The sequence below is a fragment of the Neomonachus schauinslandi genome, chromosome 11 (genome assembly GCF_002201575.2).
Source record: "Neomonachus schauinslandi chromosome 11, ASM220157v2, whole genome shotgun sequence".
In the NCBI taxonomy this organism is placed as follows: domain Eukaryota; kingdom Metazoa; phylum Chordata; class Mammalia; order Carnivora; family Phocidae; genus Neomonachus; species Neomonachus schauinslandi.
This window is the reverse complement of record NC_058413.1, coordinates 36,559,747-36,580,220: the sequence shown is the minus strand read 5'-3', so window position 1 is coordinate 36,580,220 and position 20,474 is coordinate 36,559,747. Positions and strand designations below refer to the sequence as shown.

The 20,474-nt window shown below is 40.3% G+C and overlaps 1 protein-coding gene across 3 annotated transcripts in view; it reads left to right on the top strand.

Moving 5' to 3' along the window:
• The window catches only part of NELL1 (neural EGFL like 1), an 805,269-nt gene that overhangs the window by 762,833 nt on the left and 21,962 nt on the right, over positions 1–20,474 (top strand). For 2 of the 3 annotated variants that reach the window (XM_021685859.1, XM_021685857.1), the window contains one exon: positions 336–476. The exons of the other annotated variant lie outside the window; for it this stretch is intronic. In XM_021685859.1, the coding sequence (XP_021541534.1) occupies positions 336–476 (141 nt within the window). The remainder of the gene's footprint in view (positions 1–335; positions 477–20,474) is intronic. 3 annotated transcript variants of the gene reach the window in all.

Genomic DNA, 20,474 nt, shown 5'->3' with positions numbered 1-20,474 from the left:
ATCTGGGAAAAGCCATATATACTCAATACCAAAAGTGTGCCAAACATCCTCAATTTCCTTTTCGGTTATGCAGAAGCCAACACAACATTTGTAGTTAGGATGTCTTCATGACCATCAGCTCTCATTTATTATTCAGTATATGAGAACACATCCCTAGCTTTCCATTTGTTTGAATTCTGGAAAAAATGGGATTTGGTTCTTCCTGTAACTTGCATTTTTGGTGACTAATCACTTTTAACTGATCTGTTGACATGAACATGTTTTAGGTGTTTACTGAAAGGTTAGTGTCAAAAGAAATTAATGTCCTGGTGGGCTTGTGTTTTTCTCTGAGGCAGATATTGATGAATGCACAGAGGGAATCATTGAGTGCCACAACCATTCCCGCTGCGTTAACCTGCCAGGGTGGTACCACTGTGAGTGCAGAAGCGGTTTCCATGACGATGGGACCTTTTCACTATCCGGGGAGTCCTGTGTTGGTAAGCAGCTTTTAGCCATGCCCTCCATCCTTCTGGCCCTTTGCAGGAGGGGCAGCCTGCTTTGGCACCTTCTTCAGCTCCCAGTGTTAAAATATGACGCTCACTGGTTAAACTCATCAGTTTTCAAATTTCCTCCCTCAACAATTCAAGGAGTAGGCCAGGGATTATGCAGTGTGGGGCTTTAGGATTTTTATATGGAAACTGGGGCAGTCAAGAGTTTCAAAGCCTGGGTCTGTGTGCCATGGCTTTTAGTTCTTTTGAAGCAAAACCATGGTGGCTTGCTGAAATTTTTAACAGTTTGAGAAACAGAAATGGGAGAAGAAGAAATACTGGTGGAATGAGAAAGTTGAGGTTAAATCCCAGCTCTTGTACTGAAAAAGGCACTGCCCCTCTCTGAATCTTTGTCGGTGAAAGGGTAAAAATGGAATAATAATATATATGTGTTGCTAGGATTAAATGGGATGCCACACATTTAAAGATTGTAAGCTTTCCATTGTTGCACAAATGTAATACAGCTGCATTAACCTTATTGTTATTACCACCACCATCCTTACTTACAAAGTCTCTTTAATCACTGTTATGCTTGAGGTTCTGTTAAATGCTGAACAGAGGAAGCTAGCAGATGGAGGTTTTTTTTTTTTTTACCTTCAAGACCTACAACTTTCATGATATGCAAACAGCTGATCAAACCTGTCATTGTTTCCATGAGAACCTTGGCCAATCCATTTACATCATGTCCTGTGAATTCAACTAAATTCTTCATGTGGATTTGGAGAGACCTACAGGGCAAGCCTTCTGACCTTGGGTTCAGACTGCTGAATTAGAAAATGGGAATGTGATTTTGAAAATTTATTGTCTCTGCTCATTGCATATGTATTTTTTTGAAGGTTCCTACTGAGATCCACCTAGTGTTTTTCCAACTTCTCCTCTGAGGTTGTTTTAAAGTAAAGATGAATTAGTGAACAATGGGCACACAGCATGAACTGTCCACCACTCCTGTTGAGAGGCATGCAGTATAGTTGTTAAAAGCATGGATCCCGGAGCCAAACTCCCTGCTGTCAAATTCTAGCTCTTTCATTTCTAAATAGGTTCCCGGTGGCAAGATCTTATCTAGTCCATACCTGGGTATCTCATCGGTAAAATGGAAATGTTGCTATTTAGGTTATGAGTGTTGCGAGAATTAATTGTATTGACACCTGTTAATGTTCAGTAAATGTTAGTTAGCATTATCTTCAGTGGTCCTGCATATTCAGCATTCTGCCCTAGGCTGTATGTTTCTTTTATTCTTTTGTTTGTTTAATTTATTTTAGAGAGAGAGTGTGTGTGTGAGCTGGGGGTGGGGGTTATGGGGGGTGGAAGGTGGTGCAGAGGGAGAGAATCTCAAGCAGACTGAGTTCAGAGCCCGACTTGGGGCTGGATCTCATGTCCCTGAGATCAGGACCTGAGTGGAAACCAAGAGCCGGATGCTTAACTGACTGAGCCACTCAGGTGCCTTGTCACCTTAGGAACAGGTTTATAGTTATCCTGGGTCTTCAGGTACTTCCTGTACATATGGCCAAGAAGTTCCGTATGTGTGCAACTCAGTGTAAATATATGTTATGTGAATAGGAATAGATAGAATGGCAATTGTGACTGAGGAATGGAGAAAGAATATTGGCGTTGTGTGGTATTACACTGTGGCACTAAAAATAAAAATCTCATTTTTTTTTTTTTTTAAAGATTTTTTTTTAATTTATTTATTTGAGAGAGAGAGAATGAGAGAGAGAGAGCATGAGAGGGGGAAGGTCAGAGAGAGAAGCAGACTCCCTGCCGAGCAGGGAGCCTGATGCGGGACTTGATCCGGGGACTCCAGGATCATGACCTGAGCCGAAGGCAGTCGCTCAACCAACTGAGCCACCCAGGCGCCCCTAAAAATCTCATTTTTAAACACAATATTTGATCTCATTTAATGGGTGACTCTTAACATTTTGTTGCACGAAGAACCCTAGAGATTACCTAGTTAAACCAATTTTACAACTGCCTGGAGCTGCCATGCTCTTGCACTCTTAGATGTTTTTGCCTATGCTGTCCTCTCTGGCTGGAATGGAACAGAACTCTGAATCAAAGATAACCCTATCTTTTCCTTGATCATCTTGATTCCCATGGGAATTTCAGTTCTTTTTTTCCTAATTTCAGCTTGTGTTCCACCAGGCCCCCATGAAGCATTTTTCGATGTTTTCGTAGGAGTCATCACTCCTGTCCTCTGCTAGCTTTAGTTTTCTCCTGATGTATATTTCTCTGGCTTATACCATAGAAACTTGTCCAACTAGAACGTGGGTGTGAAATGGACTTTATTCTTCTATCTCTCCAGTAAGACCCTCTGGTAATTGGTGTTCAGTCAATGAGAAAAATGCAACCAATTCATGTGCCCAGTAAAGAAATTCAGTCTCAGAAACGGTGACACCTTGTTCCCAGCCACATAGTTGGTTTGATGCAAGTTGAGACTCAAGCCTAAGTCAAGGGTCACTCTACATCCCAGATACCCAGTGCAGTTCCAGTTTATGCCTGTTGTTCTTGTCACTCCCATAAATGTCCCTGTTAAGATGACAGATGTCATGGTCACCTCACCTGCAGATTTTTCTCTGCCATGCTGAGTGTCTGCCTGGGGGATCAGATCTCCTGCCCTCCCTACAGAAGCACTTTTCTTCTTCCACGAACTGATCCCTGGTCTGCACAGGAAAACTACAGCAAATTGGATTCCTTGGCAAGACAATAAAGTTGTTTTTATTAGTGACATTTTTAATTAGGGTAATTGTGAGTCTGAATGCCCCTTCATTTCCACACTTTTGGAAATATCTTTGTGAATGGGTCTTAATAAGAATAGAAATCTGGCCATTCTTCAGTTTTTCTTTGGTAGTTGAGAGTACTCTTCAGAATATTTCATGGTGCAGCAGATACATATGTCAAATCATGTCATTTTCTTATTACAACCTTCTGATGCCTTCCCATTGAATGTAAAATAAAATTCTAACTTTTTCATGTGGCCTTAGGCTTTAGGTGATATTACCTCTACCTACTTCTTAGACTTCACTCCTACAGATGTTAGCCTTTTTAATTTTTCATGCCTTGAACATAACAGTGAACTCCCCCCCATTTCAGAGCTTTTACCTTTGCTATTCTGTCTGGAACACCAATGACTGTCTTGTTACAATGGCTGTCTTCTTTATATCATTCTCAGCCCAAATGCCATTCTCTGACCATTTTATCTGAAGTAGTCCTTTTCCGGTGACTTCGTTCTATCACTCTCTTTTATAACTTTCATAGCATTTTAAAATTCTCAATTTACTGGATGTATCCATGTATGTAATTGTCTCCAGCCACAAGGGTACAAATTGAGGACAGAGACCTTGTTTATGTTTTGCCATGGTACCTCCAGCCCCTTGAGCACTGTGGGCACAAGTGGGGCATTTAATGCATGTATGTCAAATGTTTGAAGGACTAGATAATCAAAACCATATCAGCTCAGATTTATTTTCTGTTCGGTTTGACATAACTAGTTGTGTGCATGATGATTATAACATAAGATGTTAAATACCACAAAATCATGTGAGTTTTTCTTTCAGGAAAAAAAAAAATTACTGAGAACAGTCACCACACCAGCACTGTGTTACGTTTTCTGGGAATATGGATATGAATCAAGTAAGGTCTCTGTTCTTGAGGGATTTGTGACCTGGAATATTCTGAATCATAAAAATGCACCTTCACGGCACTGAAAATTATCACATCAGAATGAGCCCTAAATAATATCATCACTGATGCTTACATATAAAGAAATAACATCTAAAAGAATTTTAAAACCTTTTAAAAGGTGTTTTAGCAACATGTACTCAGCTATGCTTTTTCCCAGAATAATAGTGGGAATGGCATATGTCAGAATCCAAAATGTGGCCATTGAGGACAACTGCATGCCACTCTATGCCAGTTTTTGTTAGATAGGAATAATAACACCTGCTCTGTTGACTTCATCAGTTACTGTAAACATTGGATGTTATTGATGTCCTAAAAGCCAGCACACAAGCAAGATTCACTATTTCATGAGAAAAATGTTTAAGATTTGCCTCTCACTCCTAAAGAAGATCGTATTATTGAAAATGACTAGTATTAGGTAGAGGCAGACAGAATCAGCATTACTGAGAGGTTTAATAGATTGTCTTTCTGTCTGCCTCTTCCTCAAATGCTTATATATTTTCATAATTCCAGGAGAGATGTGCACACAAAAATTTTCCAATGGGTATTTGCAGACAGGATGACAGTGATTACCTCCAGTTGTTACCTTAAGGTGCAGGGCACTCTGTGTTTGGTTGTGGTAGTTTGAGTCGGTGATTCTCAGTTGTAACATACAAGTTTTGAGCAGTCGCTTTTTTATCTAGACATAGTTATCTAGGTCATCTAGAAATGAGAACAAATATATAATTAACCATGGCATATGTCAAGAGCAGAAGTTTACATATTTTGGAAAGGAGATTCAAACTCCCTCAACCTCCCTCTGTCTCCGTGATCTTGTTCCTGCAAATGAGACTTTATTTTCCTCTGCTTCCTCTTGTACTGTGCATGGATCCACAAGCCTGCTCAAATCCTTCCTCCACTCTTCCCAAGCCCTTGGACTCTCTTTCCTCTACTTCTTTACTTGTATGCTTTTCCCTGACCATCCCTCTGTCCCCATTTCCAGTTGTCAAAATCCTGATGAAGTACTGCTTCCTAAACAAGTGATTCTTTTTTTTTTTTTTTAAGATTTTATTTATTTAGTTGAGAGTGAGCAGGAGCGCACACGAGTGAGCTGGAGAGGCAGAGGAAGAGGGAGAAACAGACACTCTGCTGAGCAGGGAACCCGACAGAGGGGTGGATCCCAGGATCCTGGGATCATGACCTGAGTCGAAGGCAGACGTTTAACTGACTAAGCCACGCAGGCACCCCAAAACCAGTGATTCTCAAACCTGTTTCACAGTAGATTCACCTAAGTAGCTTTTTAAAAATCCTTATGATGGGCCAACACACCCTGGAGATTCTGACTCATTTGACCTCTTGTGGGACTTAGAAGTCATTGGTTTTTTTTCTTTTTAAAAAAAGTCTCCAAATGATTAGAAAGAATATTGAATCATCATAGAAAACCACTGTCATAGATTTTCTCCAGGAATAATTAATCATAATAATAATAACCTCCTTTTTATGCATCCCCGTAGCCATTTATTTACATCTCTCTCATGGAACTTGCCAAATCAGGCTTGTCTTCTTCATCAGTCTTTTATAGCCTGCGGTACTGTTGAGGTGTTTTGATTTCCTTTTTAGATTTGTATTGAATTAAATTGTATTGGTCAAACACTTGTTGTTATTGAACAGAATTTTCAAATCCCAGAAAAACCCATGTTGCCCGATAGAGGCACCCTAAAGGATGACATACAGCTGTTCTTATGAAGCGTGGCCCCTCGGCCTCTATTACTGCTGCCTCCACAGGACCTGGTTGTGTGAGGCAGGTCCCCAGACCCTGGAGTGTGCTCTCTGATCACTAGAAATAACCCAACAAAGATTTACTTGTCCCAACAGCTGCTGCAACTGTCATCAACTTGCAAAGCAACATAAAACAGCCAAAAAAGGTTCAGTTGGAATCTCTTGGGAAGATTTCACTTTTAACTGGTTGATAGGTCAGGACAGATTGAAATGGTCTAAGAATGGTGTGGGTTCTATCACTGCCCAGTGCCTGGTTCTCCTAGGAGTGGAGATAAAAAGGGCTAGGACCTGGAGATGCTCCCGAAGGGGTAAGAGTTATGAAGGCTTAGCAGGTGACAGCTTGATACCGGAAGGGGGCAGGGGTGCGCAGGTTTCAAGTGTATGTAGGCCTGGAATCGGATCCCAGCTCGGCCACTTTCTAGCTGAGCGGCATTTGGCCAGATATTTAACTTCTCTAAGCCTTAGTTCCCTTAGCATACAATGATTAAATAATACTTGCTGGTGGAATTTTTTGTAACATAAGTGTTCTCATATGCAAATATCCTGGCAAGTTGTAGATAATAATAGTCAACATTTAACCTCACTTCACCTCAAATCCCTCACCTGTCAAATGAAGACAGCAACAGTAATACTAATAAGAGCTAACATTTATTGAGAGCTTACTTGGTGCCAGACACCAGTCTAAGCAATTTACAGAAGTGCCATCCTCCTAAATTGCTGTGGAGTAATTGTGAGGATTAAATAAGCTAACATGGGGAAAAAGCATTCAGCACTTGAGTTTTAAGTGCTCAGTAGCTGATAGCCGTTATCGTGAACCCAACACCCACACTGTGTGCCACACTCTGGGTGGGGGAGTTTCAGGCATCACCTAATTCTGTTCTCACGACTGCCACGGGAGGAAAGGCCTCTCACTGTGACCATGGCAAAGACGAGGAAAATAAGGTCCCAGGATGAAGATAACTTGTCCCAGATTCCACAGCTGAGAAATGGCACGCAGAGACTGTAATGTGGGTTTGATCCCAACCAAAAGCTTCTGCTTTTAATGTTAGCACTGCAATGCTTTCTGGCGAGAAGGAGGCCAGCTATGAGCCCATGGTTGAAGGAGGTGTTTTAAGCAGGGTGGCTGGAAGTCAAGGAGACACGGCAAAGAGAGAATGAGTGAGACCCAGATGGACAGTTGTTACATTCCATCTGAATCAAGAGCACTGGTGAATTATTTTATCCAGTGGACTCACAGTCTGTGTCTTGGTGTTTGAGACAGAGACATACACCCCAGTCTTGGGACACTTGGTGGATTTTCTCTCTTTGCACATAATAAAGAACCCACCACCCACCCCCATACAGAAAGTATTTTCAGTTAAGCAGCCCCTCACCCTTCCTTGATAATATTTGGTGAGGTTTCATTGACTTCAAAATTGTTATTTGTTGCTAAAGAACTTCAGAAACTTCAAATTTGGTTTTCAGCCAGGAAATAGATTCTCTGTTATTAAAGAGTCTTCCCAAAGGCAGATGCCACCTGGCCATGGAGCTGTTTAAATTGCTTTATGCTTCTAACTAGAAACAGTATGAAGTATATTGGAGTGTGGTTTGGGGACTCAGAGGACCTCAGTTGCATGGCACACAACTAAACATGTCACTAATAGGGCTCAGATGGACAGACCAGTCACAGACAGCACCTGGGTATGGAGTGGATACAAAAAAGGACCGGTAGGGGCAGGACACAGGATGGAGAGGTTAAGAACTTTTGCCAACCTCTAGTAGATGTGATATTCTGGGTCCCTGAGAATGGCCTGACAGTGGACGTTAACACACGGTTTGTTAAATCAGGTGAGAAGTGAGTCCCATCAGACCCTCAGGAAGCTTCCTGCTCCCCTTTCAAGTACAGTCGTACATACACACATAAGACTGGAGCTGATCAGCACATAAGGTAAATTGAATATAGTCTGGGGACTTCCCAGGGAAGGCAAATGCACCTCCTCCGTTTTGGTGATAAATACTTCACAAAATGGTGTCAGAATAGAATGCATCGCACCAAACTCAGGTATGAATCCGAGGTTCACTGGTCACCCTCAGCCTATCTACGCTGACACAACAGACCTATATACTGTTCTCCACTTTAGTTTGAAACTAAAACCAGACATTTTGGGGAATACTCTCAAAGGATCTCAAACTAACTCTAGGGTCTATTCTGTAGGCCTCCATGGCCCTGTTTAGTATCTTTTCAGTGACAATGTTCAAACACCTTCCTAATGGCACCTGCAGTCAGCCAGAGAGCAGATAAAACAACTAGGGACCCATGCTTTGAAGCAGTGCTTAATGGATTGGGGCAACAGGGGACCTAAATTCTCATCCATACGAAGATCATATGGGCAAAAAGGAAGAGGAAGAAAACCAGAAAGCTATTTAAAGAAACAAGTACAGAAACCCTCTATAAGCATACTAATGTTGTTATAAGTTTTCTATCCATAAAAATTAGCCTGCAGTGGTCTTAGCACTAAGATGGGTGGTGTGGAGGATGCAGAGAATCCTTGTCTTAGGGACTATTGTTTTTGCATCCCATAGGGACTTTAAAACACCAAGTTGAAGATAAAAATCAACATACATGTAACAACCAATAGCGTTCGGAAACAGGTTATAATTAACCACAAAATTATGTGGTCAATGCTGTAAAATAGGTAATTAGGGAAAAGAGTGATCAGAGAGAATCAAGGAACAGTCATCTCAATCACATGGGGAGGATTACACTTGAAGTGGGGGAGGGTTTGGGTGTATTATTAGTAGCTAACTTGATTACTTCATATTCTAGACAATTTTCTAAAAGCTTTATGTTTTCGAACTCACTTCATCCATAAAACAACTCTGTCAGGTAAATATGGTTATAATCTCTGCATAATAGACAAACTGAGGCACACTGAGATGTTCAATAAATTACTCATGGTCACACAGCTGTTTATTGGTAGAGTTATTTTTCCAGAAAGCATTAACATCTTTTCTAAGAACTGTGTACATGTATTAATATTTTTATTAAGCAACGAAATATTGCTTTGTGGCCCACTAAAGTCTTGCTGTGTGAACGATAATATAAAAGCCATATTTTTATTTATCAAATGTCAACCGTGTGCCACTTGACCTTCAAAAGCCTTTGTGAAATAGGTAGCAAATGAGGGGAAATACATCAAGTAGCATGGCCATGTGTGAAATGGCCCATGTTCTTTCTACTCTCCCGATTGCCTCAGTCAGTTACATATTAATTGAAGATAACTTATGAAAGGATTACATTAAGTGATGATTATTCAGATAATCACGTCATTTTCTACTTCATAGTATGCTCACAGACACATCAAGTCCCTGATGTTTAAATGTGGCTTATTTACATGTGTGTACTGAAGAAACTAAGATTTTACTCCTTGCCAGTGTATTCCAGGGATCATGACATATCTCAACAAAAGAGAGAGAGAGCTAGGATGGTGCCCATCTGAGAAGTCACCTGAGCACATCAACATGCTCCTCTGCTGAGAGGTGGCCCAGGGCTACGGGAGCTTCTAATACTGCTATGTGATGTCCAGTTGTAGTCAGGGGGAGCAGAAGCTCCTGAGTCAAAATGGCAGGCGTACCTGAAGGGCTATAGCAGCGCACACGAGCAAGCTGGCTCCAACTCTGTTCAGCATCTGAGGCCTGAGTGGTTTGCTATATCCTGTCCTTGCACTGAGTTGCACTGAGCTAAGGAAGCACGATTGTGCTTTGTAGGCCCTATATTTTTTACAGAGGTCTGGGTTTTACCTGGCATAAAGAGAAATAACAGTGATTTTGACTAATTGAAGCTTTTTCTTCCCCCGCCCTATGGTTGGCATCAGTAGTTAAAACCCAACTGGGCAAGACTTTGAGCAGAACATTTAGCAAAGTCTAGATCTAGACACTAATGCTGGGATATCTTTCAAAGAAGCATTTTAGTAGCAAATATATTTGGGAAATTCTAAATGAAATATAATTAACCTGGTTTTATTAACCACAGGACTTGTCAGAGCCTTTGCTGTATAGGGTTAGTGTCCTGAATTTATTTGGCCTTAAAACCTTTTTTTTTTTTTCCTCCCAGGCATCTTGTGGATTTGGCACTCTGTAGGATATACTAACTGAAAACTCAAGGAGGAAAATAGCTTAGTCTAGGAATTTCTAGAAAATCTCATTTATTCAGTATCATTCAATAATGAGCTCCTCAAAGGAGGGTGTTTTTCAAGTTCTACAACAAAAGGTTATTGAGCACACTACTTGTCCTTTAAGTACCTGTAATTTTTATACTGTTATTGAATTTTGTTGTAAAGAATGTGACTTTGTGTCTATGACTTTCTTTTCTACTGTGGTCATTAAAAATGCAAATCATTCAACTCTCCTGTCCTCTAATTGAGTGATCTCCTAAAGGCTTATTGGGGTGTTGCTGGTTTGTCCCTAAGCTAAATGGTCCCAGTCTTTATATTTTTGATAAACATATTTCTCTTTGGAATGGATTTTTTGTCTCCTCTTCATATTGCTCACCTAACTTCTAGTTTTTTATTAATAATGTAGAAGATTGCTTTCCTTTACAGTGTGGTAAATGAAGACTCGGTAATGTGCTGTCTGGGGCACAGCAACTCAAAAGCAGTACTTAGATGCCAGGTGCTTACTTAGGCTCTGGGGATGTGAAGAGGAATGATGCAGGGTTTCAGAGGCCCTGGGGGACAATTTTGCATTGTGTGAACAGGCCCAGTGGGAGTTCTGAGAAAAGGAAACAAGCAGGGATGGGAGCTGTGAGGATGGCCTGGATGGGAGGGTTGAGTGGAGCAGTGCCTGGGCTCAAAGGAGGAGTAGCAGTTGGGAAAAAGGCTGATGTGTTTCCCTGAAAGGTGCTTTGCTGTGCAGTTATGGTTTCCTTTAAATCCTCCCTGTCATTGCACACTTGGCCTTTTTTGGAAAGATCAGGTAACAATAGAGGCACTTTGATTTCCTCCTGCACAGGATCTTGAAGCTTGTAACATGCAAAATCTTCTTTATTAAGTTTGAAATGACTTGGTTTGTCATTGTCCTTGTTGTTCTTGTTACTTCCTTCCTAAACAGTTGACAGTCCCAACTGGGTGACAACAAAATGAGTGTGGTATTCCTAAAAAAGAGTTTCCTAACATTACTGTCTGTGAACTCAATTCCGTGTAGCTCAGGGCATTGGTTCTAGAAGTATGATCAGCCAGTGTCAGCATCACCTGGGAAGTCATTGGAAATGAAAACACTCTACCCCACCCCAGACCTAGCAAGTCAGCAAGTCTGGGGATTCGGCTGGTGATCTGTTTTATAATGAGCCCCATTTAGGTGATTCTGATGCCCACTCATGTTTGAGCACCACATTGCCTGGGAGGTTTCGTTGAAAGCCTTCAGAGGGCTGCGTGAATGCCCTGAAACTCAATGCAGGTTTGTGTATATGTGTGTTACATGCATGTTTGGAGGAAATGGAACCACAGTGTTCACTGGGGTCTCAGACCTGACCCCAACAATGTAAAAACCACCATTGAAATACCAGAATCCAGCCTTGGTGTTTCCAGTCACCACCTGATTTAACTTATTGATGTTTTTCACCTGGGGATCCACAATTTGATCTCAGGGGATGTTCACCTGCCTTTCTTAGTTTCTGAGCACTTTCTGGTATTGAATTACATGTAGGTGCCAGCTTCCTACCTCTTGAAGTTCAGTGGAAGCAATTGTTTCATTACAGAAACTTCTGGCTTGAATGTCTTAGAGCCAAAAGATCATGTCTATGCAGCAACTCAGAGATTGGCATCTACAACTTCTTTGAAATAAATACTGAATTGTTTGTTTTAGTCTGAGGTTACTCATGTTGCTGTGAAATATTTACCTCTGGGTTTATGAGCAGGGAATTTTAAATGATTGTACTCAAACCAAACAAAGCACTGTCAACAAAAAAATCACCATTCACTTGTTCAGTGAGCATTTGTTGAGGGGGTCTGTGCTAGTCCATGTGCTAAGTCTTAGACACACAAGGAGGAATATCCTTCCAATCTGGAATGGGGAAAGAGGAAGGGGTAGGGTTTGGGGGGAGGTTGAGCTGTGATTAGATATATAAGTAAATAAAAATCAGACTCTAAGGAAAAAATTACTAATTCTTTCTCAGGTCGGGGCATGTGGGGATGGCAATGTACATAGGAGTCTTTCACAGAAAATACAATTTTTTTCACTGGGTCTATAGGATAAGAAGGAATTTTTTATCTGGGAAAAATAGATATCATGATAAGCATTCCAGGCAGGAGTAGCAGTCTGATTGGAGCAGAGTCATGAAAGAGATCTAAATGTGTCCAAGTGATGGTGAAATTTCCAGGGTGGATAAAGTATTTGCTATCATATGACAGTATTGTAGGTGGGGAACAACAAGAAAGGAGCCTGGGAAATAGAGGTGGAAACCAGATTATAAAGGGTCTTGTGTTCTAAGCTAAGGCACTAAAGTTGTGACTCTTACTTCATAATATCAGTGTCTCGATGTTGTTAACATAAGTATTTATCTGTATACATTGCCATATAAATATATTATTTAGCTCTAAATACAGTAATATTTCTCACATACTTTTATTTTTTATTTATTTTTATTTATTTTTAAAGATTTTATTTATTTATTTGAGAGAGAGAATGAGAGAGAGCACATGAGAGGGGGGAGGGTCAGAGGGAGAAGCAGACTCCCCGCCAAGCAGGGAGCCCAATGCGGGACTCAGTCCAGGGACTCCAGGATCATGACCTGAGCCAAAGGCAGTCGCTTAACCAACTGAGCCACCCAGGCGCCCCTCTCACATACTTTTAAACCCTCTTTCAAACATAGGTCGTTGTGATTTTCCACACCTGTGCGGTTTTGCTCCTCTTATTCCTTTCACTTAGAACGTCTCTTCTGAGAAAAGTGAGGCCATCACAGGTAGCTGGTGATTGATCATGACCCTTATCATACAGCTACTGTGTGCTAACATCTTGCTCCAACCCTTCCAGTTGGGTGTGATTCCCCATTTTACAGGAGAAAATGAAGAACAGAGAGGTCTTTTCTCTGCCACATGGTGAGTACCAATTTCTCAGCCGAGAAGTTGTGAAATGACTTACTAAAGCAGTCAGTATGGGGACACATATACGTAAAATACAGATTTAATTGCACAAAAGTTTAATTTTGTGCAAATCCCTACATATATGACCTTGCAGCAACTCCACCTGTGTCGTTTTCCTGCTAAAAAATCCTTGAGATTAGAGTGGTATGATCAGATTGTTCACCTGGCTTCTCTTTGAAGAGATGTAGGCAGAGAAAACAGTAAGATGCTTTTATAATGGTCCAAATGGGAGAAATGGAGAGGAGTATGTAAGCTGCATTACTAGGTAGATGGTTAGCCAGCCCTTGCTGGAGTCAGGCCCCTGCTGTTCTGAAGAGACTGGGACACAGGAGCCATATACACAGGTGTTGGCTGAAACAAGCAGGAAGTTTTTTTGGCAGCCTTGAGCCTTCCCATGCACGCACTTATGGGGGCTTGAGCCTTGATGTTAGGGATGTGCTCTTGCGTGTAGAAGCTATGCTGGTGTTTGTTCAAATGTTTTAATGTGGTGGGGTGGGGTACACAAAATCATTTGTGCTGAGCGTCTGCAGTGTTTATAGGCCAAGGTGGAGTCCTCGTCAAGAGGAGGGCTCAGAGGAGCCAGACTGGAGTTTGCTCAGAGAGAATCTTTGTCAGTGGCCTCCTTTGCTTTTCTTTGGAAACCAACTTAGTTTTGGTCTTTATAGTTTTACCTCTCCTCTCTAGGGTAAAAAACACAAAAAGAAAAAAAAATTCAAAATAAACAGAACTTGTCTCCTAAAAGCCTAGAGCAGAGTGGGCTGAAATCTCTTATTCCTTGCTTCATTTTCCCTTGACTCCACAAATGCCTTCTAGATCTTTCCAGAGAATATCCCTTCAAAATAGAAGATAGCCACAAGTCTATTTTTACTACTTAAGTTGACAAGGAGAAGAAATATGAAGAGAGGGAGAAGATCCAAGACAAGAGATCATCCAAGAAAAGACACCACGAGATGACGTTAAGATTTATTTATAGCTTGCTAGTTCTTTCAGTAGATACTGCCCTTCTTGGCACAATTGTCCAAATTGTTATCCTTCGTCATTGTCCCAACTCTCCTTCTACTGAGGAAGAGTTTTGGGAAGAGCTTTGACAACTTCCTAGAAGTTAGGGGCCAAAATAAAGAGTGATTGAAGGAGACAATAAATAATAGGCACAGAAGGTCTCTGAATTCTTAGGGTCTATAATCGGACCGTCTTGTTGTTTAGAGTGAGACCTGGTTTTAGAATTGTACCAGTGACAATGTTTTTTTGACCTTTGATTTCTCTGTAAGTTGTAGGATGTTTCTGGTAGTAAATGAAATTACTTTGTAACCTCTCTGTGAAGAAATAATTTCTCATCTGACACTTGTTTGAAAGAATGATTTGTCACAATAGAGGGTTAGGTTTGGTTTTCACCCCACCTGGATTCCCCATGTGTATTTGTCACCAAGGACTTCATTTTCCAAGGCTTCAAAGCAGATAGAAAAACCATGTTTCTCTCTTCATTACTTTCTCTATTTGGCACCTGCTTGTGAACACTCATTAAGAGAGATAAGAGATGTTTCAGTAAATATTGACTGTCCAGGAAAAACTGTTTAATTCTAAAAATACTCTTTGTCATCCTGAAGCTGGGTTCTTCCCTTCTCCTCTATCCTGTTCTCCATCTGTTACCACGCATAGTCTAACACTAGAATTACAAACAGTCCTACAAAGGTAAAAAGTAATCATACCAACTGGAAATGGACAAGATCTTAGAAAATATACAATTCCTATTGTTTACCAAAGAGAAAACAGAGGTCCCCAAAGGACAAGGGTTCTTTTTTAAATCACAGCTTAACCAGATTCAAATGTAACACATGTGCATGTAATTCATAGCAGGCGAAAGACACTGTAAAGGTGCTGTGGGACACACAAAGGTAAATAAAACCAGACTATTCCTTCTGAATGAATAAGGAAGTTAGAAAAGTACATCCACAGCTCTGCATATGATGTAACATAACAAAGATATAAAATTAAAGTGCAAGAGGGAAATTCTTTTCAGTTGAGGGTGAAACTTTGTTATACAATAAAATGAATATGACAATAGAACATGTATGGTTCAGTGTTAGGCATTTAGGAGCTTGTAAAAGCATCACTGTTCTACTCTGGGATGCAGATGCAGCTCTACCATAACCCACCCTCTTACCTATAAGCAGATATATAAAAACATAAATCTAAGGTGTTGGCATCAATACTAGATAACCTCTCTGTGCAGTAAAATTCTCTTTGGATAGCAAGTATTTCAGTATTTATAGATTTTTTATTTTCTCTACTGGTCAGAATTACATTGATTTTAAACAGATTTAATCACTAGTTAAAGAAGCATGAGTTATTCATGGCAGAAAGTAAACCAACTTGGTTGATTTAGAAAGCTATTCTGCTTTTATTCTACTCTTGTTTTCCTACTTAGAAGGAATTGTTTTCTCCATCTGCAGTAGAACACCTAAATTTGTATAGCCTATAAAGGTGGTCTGTGACCAGGGCAAGTCCATGGAGTATCGAAAAACTGTATTCTTTTAATGTTAGTCACTTAATATTAACACCAGATGTACTGACCAGGGCTCAGAGAGATCTTAGAGTGTTAGCATTTCTGGGTTTGGCTGGATAATGTACTGATCAAATCCATGAGAATTTGTGTGAAAATTTAGATAGAATTCAAGTGGAAATCCTCAGTGAACAGATGAAGGTGTCAGCTTAAAAAGAGCTCAGGACTGGTGGTGTGGATTTGAGTATATCCTGAAATGATGGGACAGGGGAATTCATGAGATAAGATGAACACTGTGAGAGAAAAAATATAGAAACATTATGATCAAGAACAACAATAACAGCTAATCATTTTTGAGAAATTACTACATGATAAGCATTGTACTACATGCTTACTGAAATTACCAGATTGTCCCAGGAGTTATTATTTATCCACATTTTTCAAATGTAGGATCAAGGTTCAGCGATGTTAAGTAAATTTACCAGAGTCATACAAACAATAGTTGTAGGGCTGGGACTGGGGTGCAGGTGACTCATTTGTCCCCATTTGCCTAGAAGTTTCCTAGTTGTAGCACTGAAGAAGGTCAGCTATCTCAGGGAACCCCTCAGTCCTAGGCAAACTGGGACAACTGGTCACATTAACTGGCACCCAGAGCTGCTGGATTCCAAAGGTCAGGCTTTTGGTTGGTATGTTATACCTCTTCCACTGAGGAGAAAGAGAGCCAACAACCAGAGATGGAACCTTGGGAAATGTTAACAACTTAAAAAATTGGAGAAGTCTACAAGGTCTTACTCGTAGGGACTGTATTCTTTGCCTGTTTTATCCCCAGTCCCTAGCACTACGTCTAGGACAGAGTAGATGCTCAGTAAATACATGTGTAGTTCGTAAATTGATGACTGGTGATTAGTGATTGGATGAATGAAGAGGTAAGAGGATGAATAGGGCAGTATCATATCCCACAAGGGTCAAGAAGAGAACACTTAGATTGAAATGGCAAATATTGCAACAAATAATTGTTACTGATTAAAGGGTGATGGGTTTGTAAACTAATGGTCATGAGAAACTTCAGGACTTAGACTTTGAGAGGGTCACTTGGAAGATTGCAAACATTTAGGAGAGGATGAAGATGCATAAATGGAGGTGCCTGCTAGTGGTAGACACTGGGAACCAAGAGCTGGCTCTAGGGAATAGGTAAGGAAAGGGTGAGCCCAAACAAGCTGTTTTGTTTTGTTTTTCTTTTTCCTTTGCTTAAAGAGAGAGGCTACTCAATTAAAGGAAAAGGGCAAGACTCATTGGAGAGTAACAAAATTACACACTGAGCAGTAAGAGAAACACCATAGGAAAGGGTTTCTTCCTGACTCAAGAAGGGGTGGAGGCTGGAACAAGGAAGAGTTGACACTGGAAGGACATTGGAACTTCGTAAGAGATGCATAGTGGCATCTCAAAGAGACCAAGCTACGGCTCACTTTTCTTTTAGTCTTTACCTTTTCAGGCTGAACGCCTCATGTTTCATTAAACTGAGATGAGTTTAAGTCCCTCATTATGCTTTTGGATCTCTTCTGATGGGTCCTGTGTGTGTCAACCCCATCTCTAATAGTCTGTGTTCTAAAAGGAACATGATATCCAATTACAGTGTGACTAGCACACAATAGAACATGGCTATCACCTCTCTTATTCTGGACCTGAAACTTTCTGTGCAGGTTACAATTTCATTAGCCTTGTGTTTTGTAAGCCACTTCAGACCTCAGATTTATCTTCTTGTTTCTTTCACTTATTTTGCTGATGTGCGCCACCGTGAAAGAAGCAATGCTGCTTTAGCTATGGGAGAGGCATCTGCACCCTATCTTGTCTATCATTAATAAACCCCCAAGCTCTGTTCTCATTCCCAAGCTACTAATGCCTGGTAATGATTTCCAAGTCAGAACACACACACAGCTGGATATTCAAACCCCAGGTTAAATTTTGTTTTCTGACACATCACCTGTTTTGAGTTTGGAAGTAAGACTAGATGTGTTATGAAAGTTATTCAAGAAAGTGGAATATGGGATTATGAAAAAATTCACTCCTTTGACCTAACCGCTACCAAACCCCTGACAAAAATGTTTCCCTTGATCTCTGAAATCAACCTGCAGAACTTTTAGCTCCTGAGGCAGGTACCATTACAGTTGTTGTGCTATTAAAATTTCTGCAGAGCCACTTTTCTCAAAGGGTAGGAAAATTTTGGGGGCTAGGCTGGGATTGGTTTGATTGCTGCTGATATAAACATTTCTGAATTGTGTTTTCTTACATGCCCAAATAACCTAAGAACCTCAAATTAAAGAACAAAACAGATTGACTAGGCATGACCAGACTTTTTTTTAAAGCAAAATTGAGTACAATAATAACAGCTTTCAGAAATTGTGAAAATGTCAATGCAAGAAAATTAGTTCTAATGTAAGCTTAGCCATAGAATTTTATTGAGGAAATTCTCATCTGAGCATGGAGCATTTAAATAATGAATTTACAAGGAGAAACACAAGGAAATCACAGAAAGCCATTACTTACAATAAGAAAAAACAAGTACACTTTAATGATTATAGATTTGAGTGTGGAATATTTTGCCTGATTTTTGTTTCATTGCCTCTTTGTCATTGGAGGCTGTCAGATGATTTGGGTAAGTATCATGGGTGAATGTCTTTGTGTTTGCTCAGCAGAGAACAACAGTTGCAATATGTAAATAGGGTGCCTCTTCCCTTTGGATGCCTTGGGATATGTATAATAGATTAAGTTGGCTTTGTGCAGAGCAAACAGGTCTGTATTACCAAGAATATGAATGATGTCAGTTTCCATAATTGCTAACATCTGGCTTTCCATAAATCTGTTAAATTGCATGGAAGCAGAATTAGATTTCTGTGTCATAAGTAAAGCAATTACATGGAACTCTGTAGGCAATATGGTCCTATATTCAACTGTGAAATCCTTTCATTTTGGAGAAGCAAAAGCAAATCCAGATTTAGTCCCCTGCTTTCATTGCACACACGAGGTGTGTTCATCTTTATGCTCAGGTTTTCTTAATTTATGAGAGGAAAACACTGCCAATATGCTTGCAACTTTGTAAATGCAAAAATAACCAAATGTTAAAAAATCAGATTATAGTTGGCCAGTAATTGCCAATTTAGAGATGATTTTAGAGAAGACCATAAGTTAAAGATCCTTTTGTAGCTACTGGTTGGAATCTTGAAATTACTCTTCCAGACAATTTCTGAAGTGCTTTGTTAGTGGACCTTCCTTGTCCTTGTCCTCAAGCATTTGGCAGGAAACTGGAGTGGGGAGGGAAGAAGGAAGGTTGCCTTCCTATTTCAATGTGGTTACTATTTTGCTATATTTATTGTACTTTGAACCAGACTTATGGGCTTTCCCAGATGAAAACTCAACAATAAAATGTGTTCCCTGAAGGGGAAGGTTGCATTTATGTCTTATGCTTACTGAACACCCATAAGACCAAATTTTTGTAAAATAGGCTTTATAATAGTAATGAGTTTATAGACTTCCTAGATTTAAGTAAGTTAAATAAATACATTGTACAGCCACAGTGCATTCTGGTGTACTTGGCACTGAGTAGAGAAGACGGAAAAAAGATTTAGTCCTTGCCCTCAATGAGCTCACTCTCTGTCTATGGGGTTGGGTATATTAAATACGTAACTCCTAAGAGATAAATGCAAGGATAGCATTGCAGATAAAGTAGAGTCAATAGTGACTGTTTTGCAGAATGAGGAATGGTGATGCTTGATCCTGATTTTGAAGACTGCACAGGAATGAAGATAGCATAGGAAGGGAAGTGCTTACCTTATTAATTAGTTAATTTGTATGTCAACCCATTCCATACAGGCTAAAAAAAAGTAGAGTAGGGATGGGGTGAGCACTCCCATAATAAGAAAATGCATGTCCAAGGCACAGACAGAGGAAACAACATGAACTCTTTGTGGATAACCCATTGCTTTTGAACAAAAAGGGGATGAGACAAAAGCTAACAATTGAAATGTTAGATCAAGGCTTATATGATATTCCAGGAGTTTAAATCTTCCATTATAAATGTCAGAGAACTACTGACAGGTAGTAAGCAGAGGAGTGACATGGACAAATTTGCTTTTTAGAACACCACTCCCCTGTGAAAGGTATTTAGAGTAGTGATTCTCATCTGGCTGAACAGAGCCCAGAAGTCTGGATCCTACTTTACACCAATTAAATCAGAGTCTAGTGGTAGTGATCCTGGGCACCAGTACTTTTTAAAGGCTCCTCAGATGTTTCTATTGAGCCCACAATAAAAAATCATGGGATTAGAGTGAGAAGTGACTGGAGTCAGGGAGACCAGATAGGAGGCTAAGGCAATAGTCAGGGACAAGTGTGAAGAGCTGAGCTAAGACAGAGTTCAGAGAAATCTGAATTTTATTTTTTATGATTACATGTGTGATGAGCCATCAGTTTATCTATCAGTTTACTTTCTATCTGTATCTCCTGGACATCCAAACTAGATTGTAAATGTGATGAGAGAAGTGTAAGACTGAATATTTTATTATTTTTTTTTTAAAGATTTTATTCATTTATTTGCGAGAGAGAGAATGAGAGACAGAGAGCACGAGAGGGAGGAGGGTCAGAGGGAGAAGCAGACTCCCCGCTGAGCAGGGAGCCCGATGCGGGACTCGATCCCGGGACTCCAGGATCATGACCTGAGCCGAAGGCAGTCGCTTAACCGACTGAGCCACCCAGGCGCCCCAAGACTGAATATTTTAATTATCACTTTAGCAAAAACCGAGGAGTGAGAATAATGCAAACATACCACTTTAGTATTGTTCCAAGATAGGATATACCACCAACATTGTCACTGCAATGAGAGTTCAAGGAGGTGAATGATTACTA